Here is a 19,807-nt window from a genome sequence, read left to right on the forward strand (position 1 = left end):
AAATGAAACTACATAGGTATAAGAGATTGAAAAAAAAAAAAGAGCACAACTGACATTTCTTCAAATTACCCCACATCAGAATTGAACCCATGAACTTGTGTTGAAGCACAATGACTTACTCACTATGCCACTAGAACTCTTAGTTGCACATTGGAAAACGTGTTGAAATTTGATTTCTAATTGGGATGGGAATGCCTTGTTTCCCTTCCAGCAGGGTGGAATTAGTGGGATTGCATGTGCAAGGTTGAACTAAACTCCAGTAAAGATGTGAAAGACATTATTGTTCAATGTGAAAAACTTTGTTTCACGTGTTTAAGATTTATCAAAGTGTTGAAATGTTGCAGGGAGCATTGTTGGAACAAATCTGCAGAACTGCATGTCATCACGCAAGCAACAGCTGACAAACGACAACAGAGTTATATGTTCAATGCTGCATTTGAACCCGTGCCTTGTATGTGTACCTGTGTACCGGTGCAGAAAATGGACCAATAGCTGCGCTGCATTTTCTGTTTTGTCCAATCACAGGAACGGGTTTTAAAAATGTACAAAAACCTGAATACTTTAAAAAGTTTACATGTTAGAAAGACCAAAAGTCGTAGCACATATCTCCTGAACGAGCTGAACAGTTTGATCTTTGAATGGTTGAAGTGAGACTAAAGGTGTCGGAGGAGTAGGAGCCAAACATTTTGCAGGAAAGACACTGGAGACGGGAACTTGATGAACCGGACACTGCAATCCGGTGCAGAGCTCTGAAACCCTGTTGAAGCAGTTTTCAGCTCATTATGCAAAAACTGACCAATCACAGAGCTGAATTTTTGCAAGGTCCAATCAGCATTTGGTTGGAAGGCATTTATCCAGTCACAAGGCTGAATTAATTTTTTTACAAAATGCTAAATATCTCAAAAACTACAAAGATTTGAAAAAAAACAAAAGTTGTAGCACACATGTCCTGAAGGAGCTGCAGGGTTTGAGATGTGAATAATTGTAGTGACCTGAACGGCACAAGAGGAGTAGCGCGGCAAAATTTGGCGGAATAATAATAAAAATGGCTGAACGGGGTCTCATGTCCCCATGGGCATTCACATTAATAATAAGCAAATCTGACATGAAGTGCGGAACATCTATAGACCTGGGAGAGACCTTCACGGACTGAACTAACAGGAACTGTCTTCCCCATTTCCAAGACCAAAGAGCTGGTGGTGGATTCCAGGAGATCTACAGACAGCCAGTCTGTCCCGATGGTGGGGTGATAAAAAATCTCCTGCATGGCTTTACAGACGCTTCACTCTGACGGGAAAACAGATCAGAAGTCAAAAACATACCTGACCTTCTCACCGTCGACACAAACACATGCAGTCCGGTTCTGCTGCTACAGCGGGGATAAAGACTGGATTCTGGATGCTGCGTAGGTGTGATGCAGGTCTCAGAGTCCAGGTGTGATGCAGGTCTCAGAGTCCAGGTGTGATGCAGGTCTCAGAGTCCAGGTGTGATGCAGGTCTCAGAGTCCAGGTGTGATGCAGGTCTCAGAGTCCAGGTGTGATGCAGGTCTCAGAGTCCAGGTGTGATGCAGGTCTCAGAGTCCAGGTGTGATGCAGGTCTCAGAGTCCAGGTGTGATGCAGGTCTCAGAGTCCAGGTGTGATGCAGGTCTCAGAGTCCAGGTGTGATGCAGGTCTCAGAGTCCAGGTGTGATGCAGGTCTCAGAGTCCAGGTGTGATGCAGGTCTCAGAGTCCAGGTGTGATGCAGGTCTCAGAGTCCAGGTGTGATGCAGGTCTCAGAGTCCAGGTGTGATGCAGGTCTCAGAGTCCAGGTGTGATGCAGGTCTCAGAGTCCAGGTGTGATGCAGGTCTCAGAGTCCAGGTGTGATGCAGGTCTCAGAGTCCAGGTGTGATGCAGGTCTCAGAGTCCAGGTGTGATGCAGGTCTCAGAGTCCGGGTGTGATACAGGTCTCAGAGTCCAGGTGTGATGCAGGTCTCAGAGTCCAGGTGTGATGCAGGTCTCAGAGTCCAGGTGTGATGCAGGTCTCAGAGTCCAGGTGTGATGCAGGTCTCAGAGTCCAGGTGTGATGCAGGTCTCAGAGTCCAGGTGTGATGCAGGTCTCAGAGTCCAGGTGTGATGCAGGTCTCAGAGTCCAGGTGTGATGCAGGTCTCAGAGTCCAGGTGTGATGCAGGTCTCAGAGTCCAGGTGTGATGCAGGTCTCAGAGTCCAGGTGTGATGCAGGTCTCAGAGTCCAGGTGTGATACAGGTCTCAGAGTCCAGGTGTGATGCAGGTCTCAGAGTCCAGGTGTGATGCAGGTCTCAGAGTCCAGGTGTGATGCAGGTCTCAGAGTCCAGGTGTGATGCAGGTCTCAGAGTCCAGGTGTGATACAGGTCTCAGAGTCCAGGTGTGATGCAGGTCTCAGAGTCCAGGTGTGATGCAGGTCTCAGAGTCCAGGTGTGATACAGGTCTCAGAGTCCAGGTGTGATGCAGGTCTCAGAGTCCAGGTGTGATGCAGGTCTCAGAGTCCAGGTGTGATGCAGGTCTCAGAGTCCAGGTGTGATGCAGGTCTCAGAGTCCAGGTGTGATGCAGGTCTCAGAGTCCAGGTGTGATGCAGGTCTCAGAGTCCAGGTGTGATGCAGGTCTCAGAGTCCAGGTGTGATGCAGGTCTCAGAGTCCAGGTGTGATGCAGGTCTCAGAGTCCAGGTGTGATGCAGGTCTCAGAGTCCAGGTGTGATGCAGGTCTCAGAGTCCAGGTGTGATGCAGGTCTCAGAGTCCAGGTGTGATGCAGGTCTCAGAAGGCCTGAAAACACCGTAGACCTCCAGTTGAACACACAAAACCGTTTCTCAGATTAAAACCAACAGATCCAGGATTGTGATCTTGGTCTGAACTCATAACCCCATCTTACACACACACACACACACACACACACATAAACACACACACATACCCACACATCAAGTCTCACTCACATAATTCTTTCAAATTTGTCAGACAAATAAGATGCTGTTGTTCTCATTCCAGGATTCCTTCTCTGGTGTCTTTCATATGGAATATGAGGAGCTGGGAGATGGATGCCTGGATGCCCCTAAAAGGTAAGAGAACCCCCCCCCCACACACACACACACCACCTCACTTTTATTGAATCAGAAGTCCCACACACTGACTTTGTGGCATCCTCTCCAGCTGTTTCCACAAGTTGTTCCAGCTAATGTTTCTTAGAATTGACCATCTAGCCTTTCCTCGTCTCTCTGAGGCCATTAGAAGACGTGTAGCAGCCAAAGGACTCATTTTCATTATCTGTTTCTCACCTCATGCAAAGTGTGATAGACGGGAATTGTTTTGGAGGTAATAAAAGTTTAATTTTACCTGTTAGTCACTTTGAATTGAAACATGAACAAGTAGTGAAGATGTTTGGTGCAAAAGGTGTAAGGTTACTGCATCCATGGAGATCTTTCTGAGGTTATCCACCTCCTTCACCTGCCAATATCCCGTTCCACCTCATCACCATGAGAATCTCCCGTTCCACCTCATCCCCATGAGAATCTCCCGTTCCACCTCATCACCATGAGAATCTCCTGTTCCACCTCATCATGATGAGAATCTCCCGTTCCGCCTCATCACCATGAGAATTTCCCGTTCCACCTCATCACCATGAGAATCTCCCGTTCCACCTCATCACCATGAGAATCTCCCGTTCCACCTCATCACCATGAGAATCTCCCGTTCCACCTCATCACCATGAGAATCTCCCGTTCCACCTCATCACCATGAGAATCTCCCGTTCCACCTCATCACCATGAGAATCTCCCGTTCCACCTCATCACCATGAGAATCTCCCGTTCCACCTCATCATGATGAGAATCTCCCGTTCCACCTCATCACCATGAGAATCTCCCGTTCCACCTCATCACCATGAGAATCTCCCCTTCCACCTCATCACCATGAGAATCTCCCGTTCCACCTCATCACCATGAGAATCTCCCGTTCCACCTCATCACCATGAGAATCTCCCCTTCCACCTCATCACCATGAGAATCTCCCGTTCCACCTCATCACCATGAGAATCTCCCGTTCCACCTCATCATGATGAGAATCTCCCGTTCCACCTCATCACCATGAGAATCTCCCGTTCCACCTCATCACCATGAGAATCTCCCGTTCCACCTCATCATGATGAGAATCTCCCGTTCCACCTCATCACCATGAGAATCTCCCGTTCCACCTCATCATGATGAGAATCTCCCGTTCCACCTCATCACCATGAGAATCTCCCGTTCCACCTCATCACCATGAGAATCTCCCGTTCCACCTCATCACCATGAGAATCTCCCGTTCCACCTCATCATGATGAGAATCTCCCGTTCCACCTCATCACCATGAGAATCTCCCGTTCCACCTCATCACCATGAGAATCTCCCGTTCCACCTCATCACCATGAGAATCTCCCGTTCCACCTCATCACCATGAGAATCTCCCGTTCCACCTCATCACCATGAGAATCTCTCGTTCCACCTCATCATGATGAGAATCTCCTGTTCCATGAAGCACCCCCCCACCATCCCACCAGCAGCAGCCTGAAGCGGTGATCCTGACGGCAGGATGGATCCATGTTGTCATGATGTTTCCAGTAGATTCTGATCCTACCATGTGAACGTGGAGCTGAACTGGAGACTCATCAGACCAGTTTCTCAATCTTCTATTGTCCAGTTCTGGTGAGTCTCTTTGAAGTTTGAATCTCAGTTTGAGCCTCAGCGAGTCGTCTTGAGCAGGCCTACATTCATGAACGAGTTAAGTTGCTGCTTTTTGGTTGCTCGTTTTTCTATTTGTGGAAATGCACCTTCATCTGAAGCTTTTTTGTTGACACCTTTTTTGACTGAGAAGAAGCCTATGGATGAGGGGCCAGAGGTTTTTTACATCAAACCAGTCTTAGAAGACTTTACATCCCATGTTTTAAAAGCATGTTTATTTTCCTTTGAAGTAATAATTTATCATAAAAAGCAATCATCATTTGCAAAATAGAAATGAGAAAAAAGGTCAAGAGAGAACCTATCTGTAATAAACAATGAGAAAAGGTCTGGGCCTGGCTGTAGCTGCAGAGCTACCTGACATCAAATTATGCTGCAGCCAGGAGGAGCCAATAAGTTCTAATCTGATTTAAGATGCAACGACATAGAAATCCTCCGCTTGCTGTCTCCCTCCGCCACTGCCCTCTGGTCTCCAGGGTGGCCTGGCCTCCACAGTTGCTACGCAGCATCTAGAATTCAATCTTTATCACAGCTCTAGCAACAGAACTGGATTGCATGTGTTTGTGTCGACAATGTAAAGGTCAAGGTATGTTTTTGACTTCTGATTTGTTTTTCCCTCTCAGAGTGAACCATCTGTAAAGCCATGCAGGAGATTATATCATCCATTTGAGTAGTGGAATTCAGACATAACATGGTGTTTAAGACCAGATGTTTCAGGGACACAATCCCTCTCTCAAAAGGAGAAAAACCCTCATATTTACACAATGTCTAAACAACATGTCACATTAATTCATAAAATTTTACATTGTAGCTACTTCAGTCAAGTTTTTTTAAAAATAATTTCTTATTGTTGTACATTGCTGTAGACATCCCTACGTTTCCATAGACAGCCCTATGACACCGTAGACAGCCCAACGACACCGTAGACAGCCCTACGACACCGTAGACAGCCCTACGACACCGTAGACAGCCCTACGACACTATAGACAGCCCTACAACAGCGTAGATGGCCCTACGACACCGTAGAAGGACCTCCGACACCATAGACGGCCCTACGATACCGTAGACAGCCCTATGACACCGTAGAAGGACCTCCGACACCATAGACGGCCCTACGATACCGTAGACAGCCCTACGATACTGTAGACAGCCCTACGATTCTGTAGAGAGCCCTACGACACTGTAGACGGTCCTATGACACCGTAGACGGCCCTTCGATACCGTAGACGGCCCTACGAAACCGTAGACGGCCCTACGATACCGTAGACGGCCCTACGATACTGTAGACACCCCTACGATACCGTAGACGGCCCTACGACACCGTAGACGGCCCTATGACACCGTAGACGGCCTTACGACACCGTAGACGGCCCTACAATACTGTAGACGGCCCTAATACACCGTGGACGGCCCTAAGACACCGTAGACAGCCCTACGATACTGTAGACAGCCTTACGACACCATAGACGGCCCAACGACACCGTAGACAGCCCTACAATACCGTAGACAGCCCTACGACAGACGGCCCTATGACACCGTAGACGGCCCCAAGACACTGTAGACAGCACTACGATACTGTAGACAGCCCTATGACACCGTAGACGGCCCTACGACACTGTAGACGGCCTTACGACACCGTAGACGGCCCTACAATACTGTAGACGGCCCTAATACACCGTGGACGGCCCTAAGACACCGTAGACAGCCCTACGATACTGTAGACAGCCCTACGACACCATAGACGGCCCAACGACACCGTGGACAGCCCTACAATACCGTAGACAGCCCTACGACAGACGGCCCTATGACACCGTAGACGGCCCTACAATACTGTAGACGGCCCTAATACACCGTGGACGGCCCTAAGACACCGTAGACAGCCCTACGATACTGTAGACAGCCCTACGACACCATAGACGGCCCAACGACACCGTAGACAGCCCTACAATACCGTAGACAGCCCTACGACAGACGGCCCTATGACACCGTAGACGGCCCCAAGACACTGTAGACAGCACTACGATACTGTAGACAGCCCTATGACACCGTAGACGGCCCTACGACACTGTAGACGGCCTTATGACACCGTAGACGGCCCTACAATACTGTAGACGGCCCTAATACACCGTGGACGGCCCTAAGACACCGTAGACAGCCCTACGATACTGTAGACAGCCCTACGACACCATAGACGGCCCAACGACACCGTGGACGGCCCTACAATACCGTAGACAGCCCTACGATACCGTAGATGGCCCTACGATACTGTAGACAGCCCTACGATACTGTAGACAGCCCTACGATACCGTAGACGGCCCTGCGATACCGTAGACGGCCCTACGATACTGTAGACAGTCCTACGATACCGTAGACGGCCCTACAATATGACACCGTAGACGGCCCCAAGACACTGTAGACAGCACTACGATACTGTAGACGGCCCTATGACACCGTAGACGGCCCCAACGACACCGTAGACAGCCCTACGACACTATAGACAGCCCTACAAAAGCGTAGATGGCCCTACGACACCGTAGAAGGCCCTACGACACTGTAGACAGCCCTACGATACTGTAGACAGCCCTATGATACCGTAGACGGCCCTACGATACTGTAGACAGCCCTACGATACTGTAGACAGCCCTACGATACTGTAGACAGCCCTACGATACTGTAGACGGCCCTACGACACCGCAGACGGCCTTACGACACCGCAGACGGCCTTACGACACCGCAGACGGCCTTACGATACCGTAGACGGCCCTACGACACCGTAGACAGCCCTACGATACCGTAGACGGCCCTACGACACCGCAGACGGCCTTACGACACCGCAGACGGCCTTACGACACCGTAGACGGCCCTACAATACCTTAGACGGCCCTAAGACACTTTAGACGGCCCTACGATACTGTAGACGGCCCTACAATACTGTAGACAGTCCTAAGACACTTTAGCAGCCCTACGCCTCCATAGACAGCCTTACGATACTATAGACGACCCTACAACAGCTAGTTGATGCAGAGCTTTCTATGAAAAATATAATTTCATGTCCATGTCCTTATGAAAGGTATCTAGAGTTATTCTGTGCATTTCGTGAAGAAAAAGTTGAACAAATGAACCAGAATTCAGAGTGCTGCCATTGTCCTTGTAACATGACTGACCCATTTTCCAGCCCAGAACGTTCATTATTTGCCCTGATAAAACCGTTCTGTCATGCTTGTGGTGAAAGAAAGAGATTGAAGCCTTGCTTTCTGTCAGGTTTCTACACCGACGCCTGCCTCTGGCAGAGACATCACGTGAAGACATGAAGTTGGCCTGTACTTTTCTGTGAAACAGGTGAACACATCTGATGTAGTCTGTTTCTTGAGTCTGAGCCATCTGCATCTTTTAGCGTTCATTCCTCGATTTTCAGACATGAGAAAAGGAAACTCTACAGCAGTTCCAGGCTGAAAAAGCCAAATTAAACACAAATGAGATGATTTTCTTGCCCTTCATTGGTTCTCTTTTACAAGCTGTTTTCCTGATGGTTTTGCCACGTCTAACAGCTACAGTCTGAGAAAACTGCAGGCAGCTGAACTGTGCATCTCCAACTGGGCCAGTGTAGGAAGGAAGGTCTTGCAGGATGTTAGCTTTGACCGTTAGGCACTACAGGAGGCTTTTTATAGTGACATTAACTGCAGGCTGTGGCTTCTGAATGACACAGCATCTGTTTTACTAAACCAGGAAGTTCAGTCAGGCTGAACCAACATTGATACTGCAGAAATTCTCCAAGCGAGAAAAAGTGGAACAAGTTTTTCAGCTTATTTCAGTCCTGAACTGAAGCCATACTTATACTGTCCTGCTTTTCTGACATCCCTGTCGTCACCCTGCAGCTGCATGTAAGCCAATCACAGAGCAGCAGGGAGGAAATGTGGAGTTTAGAGTGTTTAACGAACAAACTGGAGCACAAACGCTCTCATTGTGCAGCGTGTCAGTATGTCTACTGAACCGAGCACATTGTTAGAATCACCCCGAGGCTTTGATGTTTCACACCCCCGCCGTGGCCTGGATGCTGGAAACCAGGCTGTCATCAAGCTTTTGCCGCCACTTGACCTTTCTGCAGGTCACAGACAGGTTTTACATGACCAGAAGTTAAACGGGCGCTGGAATAGTATTTATTATATGTTTGTAAAGTACATCATGCCTGATATAAGATTATTCTATTCTATTCTATTCTACAGTCATTTAGCAGACACTTTTATCCAAAGCGACTTACATCAGAGTGAGAACAACACAAGCAGGAAATCAAACAGTCGAGGACGTCGTAGGAAGGTGCTGGTGGACTGTCCAGTTGGACGCAGGTCCTTCCATGAAGCTACAGGCTTTTTATTGTTTGTTTTTTTGTTTGTTCTTTTTGTTTTTATTGTTTCCTCCCTTTCCACCCCATAATACCACCTATGTTATCATACAAAGAATTAATACCATAAAGTTTGTTGCAAAGAACCGGGCTAAGTTCTCCAACTTTCCAACAAATACAGCTAAACTAAGTGTAGAAGTTCTCCTTGAAGAGCTGAGTCTTCTGCTGGGTCTTAAAAGTAGACAGGGACTCTGCAGAGCGGACAGAGTTTGGGAGATCATTCCACCATCGTGGAACAACAGAGGAAAAGAGTCTGGTTGGTGATTTAGTCCCACGTTGTGGTGGTAACACGAGGCGTCTTTCACTGGTGGAACGTAGCTGTGGAGAGGGAGTGGAGGTCTGGATGAAGGAGTGAAGGTAGACGGGAGACGTTTCAGTTATTGTTTTGTAAACCAGAAGCAGAGCTTTGAATCTGATGCTCTGCAACTGGAAACCAGTGAAGAGCGATTAGCAGCGGAATGACATGAACCAGTTTGGGTTGGTTGAAGACCAGACGTGCTGCTGGTTCTGGATCATCTGCAGAGGGTTAACCAGCATGCAGGCAGACCTGCCAGTAGGGAACTGCAGTAATCCATGTGTGAGATGACCAGAACCTGAACCAGAAGCTGAGTCGTGTGTTCTGTCAGGTACGTCTGATTCTCTTGATGTTGTAGAGAGCATATCGGCAGGTACGGGCAACCAAGGCAACATGGACCTTAAAGGTCAGCTGGTCATCCACCATGACACCCAGATTCCAGGCAGCAGGTGTAGGAACAAGTGTGACAGGGTCAAGCTTCACACTTAACTGTGGAGGTAAGGAAGGATCGGCTGGACAGACAATGAGCTCTGTCTTGGACAGATGGAGCTGAAGGTGGTGATCCTTCATCCATGCAGAGATATCAGCAAGGCAAGCTGATATTCTCAGTGAAACGTTGCATTGTCTGGTGGGAAGGAGAGGAAAAGCTGAGTGTCATCTGCATTGTAGTGGTAGGAGAAGCCATGAGAACTTCTAACTGCACCAAGTGAGGAGGTGGATAGTGGAAAGAGAAGAGGGCCGAGCACCGATCCCTGAGGCTCCCCTGTTTTCATGTGATCTGGACACTTCTCCTCACCAGGATACTCTGAAGGATCTTCCTGAGAGGTAGGACGTGGACCACGAGAGGACAGATCCAGAGGGTGGCCATGGTGGAGAGAGTGGAGAGAAGAATCTGATGGTTGGCTGGGTCAGAAGCAGCAGACAGGTCCAGCAGGACCAGGACTGAGGACTGACCGGTGGATCTGATCCAGCAGGACCGGGACTGAGGACTGACCGGTGGATCTGGTCCAGCAGGACCGGGACTGAGGACTGACCGGTGGATCTGGTCCAGCAGGACCGGGACTGAGGACTGACCGGTGGATCTGGTCCAGCAGGACCGGGACTGAGGACTGACCGGTGGATCTGGTCCAGCAGGACCGGGACTGAGGACTGACCGGTGGATCTGGTCCAGCAGGACCAGGACCTGTCAGGCTGTCAGTGATCATAAATGTGTTTTAGAAGGTTTTTATAGTGTTCAATGTTTCCTGGGTGTTTTGTCAGGGCTTGTTGGTCCAGATGTTCAGTTTGACTCACCAGGGTCTTTATGTCTTTGATGTAAACATGTTTTCTTGTTTACATGGGGAATTTATCCTGTTTAGTTGAAGCCTTTTTGTTTGACTTGTTGGTGTTGGTGTGGTGATCTGTACATCACCGCTAGCGTCATCTGAGCTAAAGAGGAGGAGGATGGATGAAGCCTGTTGGAGAAGCTGGAGAGGAGAGATTATGACTTAACATGCTGGAGCCTCGGTCAGATACAGGTCCAGGTTTTAATCGCAGATGATGGAAACTGATCTGGCTTACTGAGAGCAGATCCCTTTCAATCCAATACAAAGTGGTCTGGATACATGTATAGTCAGCTGAGTAACGGATAAAATCACCTGTCAGTTACACTACACCGGTAAGAGCAGGAAACTGAGGCTACAATTCACACAGACTCACCAGAACTGGACAATAGAAGATGGAGAAACGTTGCTGGTCTGATGAGTCTCCAGTTCAGCTCCACATTCACATGGTAGGATCAGAATCTGCTGGAAACATCATGACAACATGGATCCATCCTGCCGTCAGGATCACCGCTTCAGGCTGCTGCTGGTGGGATGGTGGGGGGGTGCTTCATATCAACGTGGAGTTAAAATCTCTGGGGAAGTTTCCACCTTGTTCGATCCATCAAGCAAAGAATTAGAAAAGAAGGTCTAACCGGGTACTGAAAAGTGGACCTGAAGAACAGGACGGCCCGGTACCAGAAGGTGGACCTGACGAAGAGGACGGCCCGGTACCAGAAGGTGGACCCGATGAAGAGGACGGCCCGGTACCAGAAGGTGGACCTGACGAAGAGGACGGCCCGGTACCAGAAGGTGGACCCGATGAAGAGGACGGCCCGGTACCAGAAGGTGGACCCGATGAAGAGGACGGCCCGGTACCAGAAGGTGGACCCGACGAACAGGACGGCCCGGTACCAGAAGGTGGACCTGACGAAGAGGACGGCCCGGTACCAGAAGGTGGACCTGACGAAGAAGACGGCCCGGTACCAGAAGGTGGACCCGACGAAGAGGACGGCCCGGTACCAGAAGGTGGACCTGACGAAGAAGACGGCCCGGTACCAGAAGGTGGACCTGACGAAGAGGACGGCCCGGTACCAGAAGGTGGACCTGACGAAGAGGACGGCCCGGTACCAGAAGGTGGACCTGACGAAGAAGACGGCCCGGTACCAGAAGGTGGACCGACGAAGAAGACGGCCCGGTACCAGAAGGTGGACCCGATGAAGTGGACGGCCCGGTACCAGAAGGTGGACCCGACGAAGAAGACGGCCCGGTACCAGAAGGTGGACCTGACGAAGAAGACGGCCCGGTACCAGAAGGTGGACCTGGCGAAGAGGACGGCCCGGTACCAGAAGGTGGACCCGACGAAGAGGACGACCCGGGCCCAGAAGGTGGACCCGACGAAGAGGACGACTCGGTACCAGAAGGTGGACCCGACGAAGAGGACGACTCGGTACCAGAAGGTGGACCCGACGAAGAAGACGGCCCGGTACCAGAAGGTGGACCCGACGAAGAAGACGGCCCGGTACCAGAAGGTGGACCTGACGAAGAGGACGGCCCGGTACCAGAAGGTGGACCCGACGAAGAAGACGGCCCGGTACCAGAAGGTGGACCTGACGAAGAGGACGGCCCGGTACCAGAAGGTGGACCCGATGAAGAGGACGACTCGGTACCAGAAGGTGGACCCGATGAAGAGGACGACTCGGTACCAGAAGGGGGACCCGACGAAGAGGACGTCTCGGTACCAGAAGGGGGACCTGACGAAGAGGACGGCCCGGTACCAGAAGGTGGACCTGACGAAGAGGACGGCCCGGTATCAGAAGGTGGACCCGACGAAGAGGACGACTCGGTACCAGAAGGTGGACCCGACGAAGAGGACGACTCGGTACCAGAAGGTGGACCTGACGAAGAGGACGGCCCGGTACCAGAAGGGGGACCTGACGAAGAGGACGGCCCGGTACCAGAAGGTGGACCCGATGAAGAGGACGACTCGGTACCAGAAGGGGGACCCGACGAAGAGGACGGCCCGGTACCAGAAGGGGGACCTGACGAAGAGGACGGCCCGGTACCAGAAGGGGGACCTGACGAAGAGGACGGACCGGTACCAGAAGGTGGACCTGACGAAGAGGACGGCCCGGTACCAGAAGGGGGACCTGACGAAGAGGACGGACCGGTACCAGAAGGTGGACCTGACGAAGAGGACGGCCCGGTACCAGAAGGTGGACCTGACGAAGAGGACGGCCCGGTATCAGAAGGTGGACCCGACGAAGAGGACGACTCGGTACCAGAAGGTGGACCCGACGAAGAGGACGACTCGGTACCAGAAGGTGGACCTGACGAAGAGGACGGACCGGTACCAGAAGGTGGACCTGACGAAGAGGACAGCCCGGTACCAGAAGGTGGACCCGACGAAGAGGACGACTCGGTACCAGAAGGTGGACCTGACGAAGAGGACGGACCGGTACCAGAAGGTGGACCTGACGAAGAGGACAGCCCGGGACCAGAAGGGGGACCTGACGAAGAAAATGGCTTTTTCTCACATCATTACAGCCTAAACTTGTTTACTTTGCATCATGGATCCTGCAGCGTTCCAGCAGGTTATCTGGTTGGAATAAAGATAACAAACAGGCTTATAAGGTGCTGACAGAGGGTCCAGACTGCAGCTTTCTCATTAACTGAACATGTTTATTATTCACTGTTGCTAGCCCGAAGCTAAAGAGCAGCATTGTTGTTCCATGGTTGTTTGACTGAATCCACACAGGAGTTCAGCAGCATTACTTAGACCCAGTCAGGGCTTCAGGCTGCTTTCTACACATGTGCAGAGGAAAGCAGCATATCTGTAAAGCCCCATTTCTACCAACAGGTCTGGTTTAGTAGAGGATGGGTCAGTCTGGTCTGGTACGGTATGGTCCTGTACGGTTCAGGAGGGTATGGGTCGGTATGATCTGGTCTGGTACGGTATGGTCCTGTACGGTTCAGGAGGGTATGGGTCAGTCTGGTCTGGTACGGTATGGTCCTGTACGGTTCAGGAGGGTATGGGTCAGTCTGGTCTGGTACGGTATGGTCCTGTACGGTTCAGGAGGGTATGGGTCAGTCTGGTCTGGTACGGTATGGTCCTGTACGGTTCAGGAGGGTATGGGTCAGTCTGGTCTGGTACGGTATGGTCCTGTACGGTTCAGGAGGGTATGGGTCGGTATGATCTGGTACGGTATGGTCCTGTACGGTTCAGGAGGGTATGGGTCGGTATGATCTGGTCTGGTACGGTATGGTCCTGTACGGTTCAGGAGGGTATGGGTCGGTATGATCTGGTCTGGTACGGTATGGTACTGTACGGTTCAGGAGGGTATGGGTCAGTCTGGTCTGGTACGGTATGGTCCTGTACGGTTCAGGAGGGTATGGGTCAGTCTGGTCTGGTACGGTATGGTCCTGTACGGTTCAGGAGGGTATGGGTCAGTCTGGTCTGGTACGGTATGGTCCTGTACGGTTCAGGAGGGTATGGGTCAGTCTGGTCTGGTACGGTATGGTCCTGTACGGTTCAGGAGGGTATGGGTCAGTCTGGTCTGGTACGGTATGGTCCTGTACGGTTCAGGAGGGTATGGGTCAGTCTGGTCTGGTACGGTATGGTCCTGTACGGTTCAGGAGGGTATGGGTCGGTATGATCTGGTCTGGTACGGTATGGTACTGTACGGTTCAGGAGGGTATGGGTCAGTCTGGTCTGGTACGGTATGGTCCTGTACGGTTCAGGAGGGTATGGGTCAGTCTGGTCTGGTACGGTATGGTCCTGTACGGTTCAGGAGGGTATGGGTCGGTATGATCTGGTCTGGTACGGTATGGTCCTGTACGGTTCAGGAGGGTATGGGTCAGTCTGGTCTGGTACGGTATGGTCCTGTACGGTTCAGGAGGGTATGGGTCGGTATGATCTGGTCTGGTACGGTATGGTCCTGTACGGTTCAGGAGGGTATGGGTCAGTCTGGTCTGGTACGGTATGGTACTGTACGGTTCAGGAGGGTATGGGTCAGTCTGGTCTGGTACGGTATGGTCCTGTACGGTTCAGGAGGGTATGGGTCAGTCTGGTCTGGTACGGTATGGTCCTGTACGGTTCAGGAGGGTATGGGTCAGTCTGGTCTGGTACGGTATGGTCCTGTACGGTTCAGGAGGGTATGGGTCGGTATGATCTGGTCTGGTACGGTATGGTCCTGTACGGTTCAGGAGGGTATGGGTCAGTCTGGTCTGGTACGGTTCAGGAGGGTATGGGTCAGTCTGGTCTGGTACGGTATGGTCCTGTACGGTTCAGGAGGGTATGGGTCAGTCTGGTCTGGTATGGTATGGTCCTGTACGGTTCAGGAGGGTATGGGTCGGTATGATCTGGTACGGTATGGTCCTGTACGGTTCAGGAGGGTATGGGTCAGTCTGGTCTGGTACGGTATGGTCCTGTACGGTTCAGGAGGGTATGGGTCAGTCTGGTCTGGTACGGTATGGTCCTGTACGGTTCAGGAGGGTATGGGTCAGTCTGGTCTGGTACGGTATGGTACTGTACGGTTCAGGAGGGTATGGGTCGGTATGATCTGGTCTGGTACGGTATGGTCCTGTACGGTTCAGGAGGGTATGGGTCAGTCTGGTCTGGTACGGTATGGTCCTGTACGGTTCAGGAGGGTATGGGTCGGTATGATCTGGTCTGGTACGGTATGGTCCTGTACGGTTCAGGAGGGTATGGGTCGGTATGATCTGGTCTGGTATGGTATGGTCCTGTACGGTTCAGGAGGGTATGGGTCGGTCTGGTCTGGTACGGTATGGTCCTGTACGGTTCAGGAGGGTATGGGTCGGTATGATCTGGTCTGGTACGGTATGGTCCTGTACAGTTCAGGAGGGTATGGGTCAGTCTGGTCTGGTACGGTATGGTCCTGTACGGTTCAGGAGGGTATGGGTCGGTATGATCTGGTCTGGTACGGTATGGTCCTGTACGGTTCAGGAGGGTATGGGTCGGTATGATCTGGTCTGGTACGGTATGGTCCTATACGGTTCAGGAGGGTATGGGTCAGTCTGGTCTGGTACGGTATGGTCCTGTACGGTTCAGGATTGTATGGGTCAGTCTGGTCTGGTACAGTATGGTACTGTACGGTTCAGGAGGGTATGGTTCGGTATGATCTGGTCTGGTACGGTATGGTCCTGTACGGTTCAGGAGGGTATGGGTCAGTCTGGTCTGGTACGGTATGGTCCTGTACGGTTCAGGAGGGTATGGGTCAGTCTGGTCTGGTACGGTATGGTCCTGTACGGTTCAGGAGGGTATGGGTCAGTCTGGTCTGGTACGGTATGGTACTGTACGGTTCAGGAGGGTATGGGTCGGTATGATCTGGTACGGTATGGTCCTGTACGGTTCAGGAGGGTATGGGTCAGTCTGGTCTGGTACGGTATGGTCCTGTACGGTTCAGGAGGGTATGGGTCGGTATGATCTGGTACGGTATGGTCCTGTACGGTTCAGGCGTGTATGGGTCAGTCTGGTCTGGTACGGTATGGTCCTGTACGGTTCAGGCGTGTATGGGTCAGTCTGGTCTGGTACGGTATGGTCCTGTACGGTTCAGGAGGGTATGGGTCAGTCTGGTCTGGTACGGTATGGTCCTGTACGGTTCAGGAGGGTATGGGTCGGTATGATCTGGTCTGGTACGGTATGGTCCTGTACGGTTCAGGAGGGTATGGGTCGGTATGATCTGGTCTGGTACGGTATGGTCCTGTACGGTTCAGGAGGGTATGGGTCAGTCTGGTCTGGTACGGTATGGTCCTGTACGGTTCAGGAGGGTATGGGTCAGTCTGGTCTAGTACGGTATGGTCCTGTACGGTTCAGGAGGGTATGGGTCAGTCTGGTCTGGTACGGTATGGTACTGTACGGTTCAGGAGGGTATGGTTCGGTATGATCTGGTCTGGTACGGTATGGTCCTGTACGGTTCAGGAGGGTATGGGTCGGTATGATCTGGTACGGTATGGTCCTGTACGGTTCAGGAGGGTATGGGTCAGTCTGGTCTGGTACGGTATGGTACTGTACGGTTCAGGAGGGTATGGGTCGGTATGATCTGGTCTGGTACGGTATGGTACTGTACGGTTCAGGAGGGTATGGGTCAGTCTGGTCTGGTACGGTATGGTCCTGTACGGTTCAGGAGGGTATGGGTCAGTCTGGTCTGGTACGGTATGGTCCTGTACGGTTCAGGAGGGTATGGGTCGGTATGATCTGGTCTGGTACGGTATGGTACTGTACGGTTCAGGAGGGTATGGGTCAGTCTGGTCTGGTACGGTATGGTCCTGTACGGTTCAGGAGGGTATGGGTCGGTATGATCTGGTCTGGTACGGTATGGTCCTGTACGGTTCAGGAGGGTATGGGTCAGTCTGGTCTGGTACGGTATGGTCCTGTACGGTTCAGGAGGGTATGGGTCAGTCTGGTCTGGTACGGTATGGTCCTGTACGGTTCAGGAGGGTATGGGTCAGTCTGGTCTGGTACGGTATGGTACTGTACGGTTCAGGAGGGTATGGTTCGGTATGATCTGGTCTGGTACGGTATGGTCCTGTACGGTTCAGGAGGGTATGGGTCGTATGATCTGGTACGGTATGGTCCTGTACGGTTCAGGAGGGTATGGGTCAGTCTGGTCTGGTACGGTATGGTCCTGTACGGTTCAGGAGGGTATGGGTCGGTATGATCTGGTCTGGTACGGTATGGTACTGTACGGTTCAGGAGGGTATGGGTCAGTCTGGTCTGGTACGGTATGGTCCTGTACGGTTCAGGAGGGTATGGGTCGGTATGATCTGGTCTGGTACGGTATGGTCCTGTACAGTTCAGGAGGGTATGGGTCAGTCTGGTCTGGTACGGTATGGTCCTGTACGGTTCAGGAGGGTATGGGTCAGTCTGGTCTGGTACGGTATGGTCCTGTACGGTTCAGGAGGGTATGGGTCGGTATGATCTGGTCTGGTACGGTATGGTCCTGTACGGTTCAGGAGGGTATGGGTCAGTCTGGTCTGGTACGGTATGGTCCTGTACGGTTCAGGAGGGTATGGGTCAGTCTGGTCTGGTACGGTATGGTCCTGTACGGTTCAGGAGGGTATGGGTCGGTATGATCTGGTCTGGTACGGTATGGTACTGTACGGTTCAGGAGGGTATGGGTCAGTCTGGTCTGGTACGGTATGGTCCTGTACGGTTCAGGAGGGTATGGGTCAGTCTGGTCTGGTACGGTATGGTACTGTACGGTTCAGGAGGGTATGGGTCGGTATGATCTGGTCTGGTACGGTATGGTACTGTACGGTTCAGGAGGGAATGGGTCAGTCTGGTCTGGTACGGTATGGTCCTGTACGGTTCAGGAGGGTATGGGTCAGTCTGGTCTGGTACGGTATGGTCCTGTACGGTTCAGGAGGGTATGGGTCGGTATGATCTGGTCTGGTACGGTATGGTCCTGTACGGTTCAGGAGGGTATGGGTCAGTCTGGTCTGGTACGGTATGGTCCTGTACGGTTCAGGAGGGTATGGGTCAGTCTGGTCTGGTACGGTATGGTCCTGTACGGTTCAGGAGGGTATGGGTCAGTCTGGTCTGGTACGGTATGGTACTGTACGGTTCAGGAGGGTATGGTTCGGTATGATCTGGTCTGGTACGGTATGGTCCTGTACGGTTCAGGAGGGTATGGGTCGGTATGATCTGGTACGGTATGGTCCTGTACGGTTCAGGAGGGTATGGGTCAGTCTGGTCTGGTACGGTATGGTCCTGTACGGTTCAGGAGGGTATGGGTCAGTCTGGTCTGGTACGGTATGGTCCTGTACGGTTCAGGAGGGTATGGGTCGGTATGATCTGGTCTGGTACGGTATGGTCCTGTACGGTTCAGGAGGGTATGGGTCGGTATGATCTGGTCTGGTACGGTATGGTCCTGTACGGTTCAGGAGGGTATGGGTCGGTATGATCTGGTCTGGTACGGTATGGTCCTGTACGGTTCAGGAGGGTATGGGTCAGTCTGGTCTGGTACGGTATGGTCCTGTACGGTTCAGGAGGGTATGGGTCGGTATGATCTGGTCTGGTACGGTATGGTCCTGTACGGTTCAGGAGGGTATGGGTCAGTCTGGTCTGGTACGGTATGGTCCTGTACGGTTCAGGAGGGTATGGGTCGGTATGATCTGGTCTGGTACGGTATGGTCCTGTACGGTTCAGGAGGGTATGGGTCAGTCTGGTCTGGTACGGTATGGTCCTGTACGGTTCAGGAGGGTATGGGTCGGTATGATCTGGTCTGGTACGGTATGGTCCTGTACGGTTCAGGAGGGTATGGGTCGGTATGATCTGGTCTGGTACGGTATGGTCCTGTACGGTTCAGGAGGGTATGGGTCGGTCTGGTCTGGTACGGTATGGTCCTGTACGGTTCAGGAGGGTATGGGTCGGTATGATCTGGTCTGGTACGGTATGGTCCTGTACGGTTCAGGAGGGTATGGGTCAGTCTGGTCTGGTACGGTATGGTCCTGTACGGTTCAGGAGGGTATGGGTCGGTATGATCTGGTCTGGTACGGTATGGTCCTGTACGGTTCAGGAGGGTATGGGTCGGTATGATCTGGTCTGGTACGGTATGGTCCTGTACGGTTCAGGAGGGTATGGGTCGGTATGATCTGGTCTGGTACGGTATGGTCCTGTACGGTTCAGGAGGGTATGGGTCGGTATGATCTGGTCTGGTACGGAATGGTCCTGTACGGTTCAGGAGGGTATGGGTCGGTATGATCTGGTCTGGTACGGAATGGTCCTGTACGGTTCAGGAGGGTATGGGTCGGTATGATCTGGTCTGGTACGGTATGGTCCTGTACGGTTCAGGAGGGTATGGGTCAGTCTGGTCTGGTACGGTATGGTCCTTTACGGTTCAGGAGGGTATGGGTCAGTCTGGTCTGGTACGGTATGGTCCTGTACGGTTCAGGAGGGTATGGGTCGGTATGATCTGGTACGGTATGGTCCTGTACGGTTCAGGAGGGTATGGGTCAGTCTGGTCTGGTACGGTATGGTCCTGTACGGTTCAGGAGGGTATGGGTCGGTATGATCTGGTACGGTATGGTCCTGTACGGTTCAGGAGGGTATGGGTCAGTCTG

At 51.9% G+C, this 19,807-nt stretch overlaps 1 protein-coding gene across 1 annotated transcript in view; it reads left to right on the forward strand.

The window, feature by feature from the left end:
- The window catches only part of pde5ab (phosphodiesterase 5A, cGMP-specific, b), a gene marked incomplete at its 3' end in the record, with an annotated part of 134,857 nt that overhangs the window by 40,319 nt on the left and 74,731 nt on the right, over nucleotides 1–19,807 (forward strand). Inside the window, exon 8 of the mRNA XM_079258082.1 lies at nucleotides 3,005–3,075. Coding sequence (XP_079114208.1) covers nucleotides 3,005–3,075 — 71 coding nt within the window. The remainder of the gene's footprint in view (nucleotides 1–3,004; nucleotides 3,076–19,807) is intronic.

Source organism: Telmatherina bonti (genome assembly GCF_933228915.1).
Source record: "Telmatherina bonti genome assembly, chromosome: 18".
Classification (NCBI taxonomy): Eukaryota; Metazoa; Chordata; class Actinopteri; order Atheriniformes; family Telmatherinidae; genus Telmatherina; species Telmatherina bonti.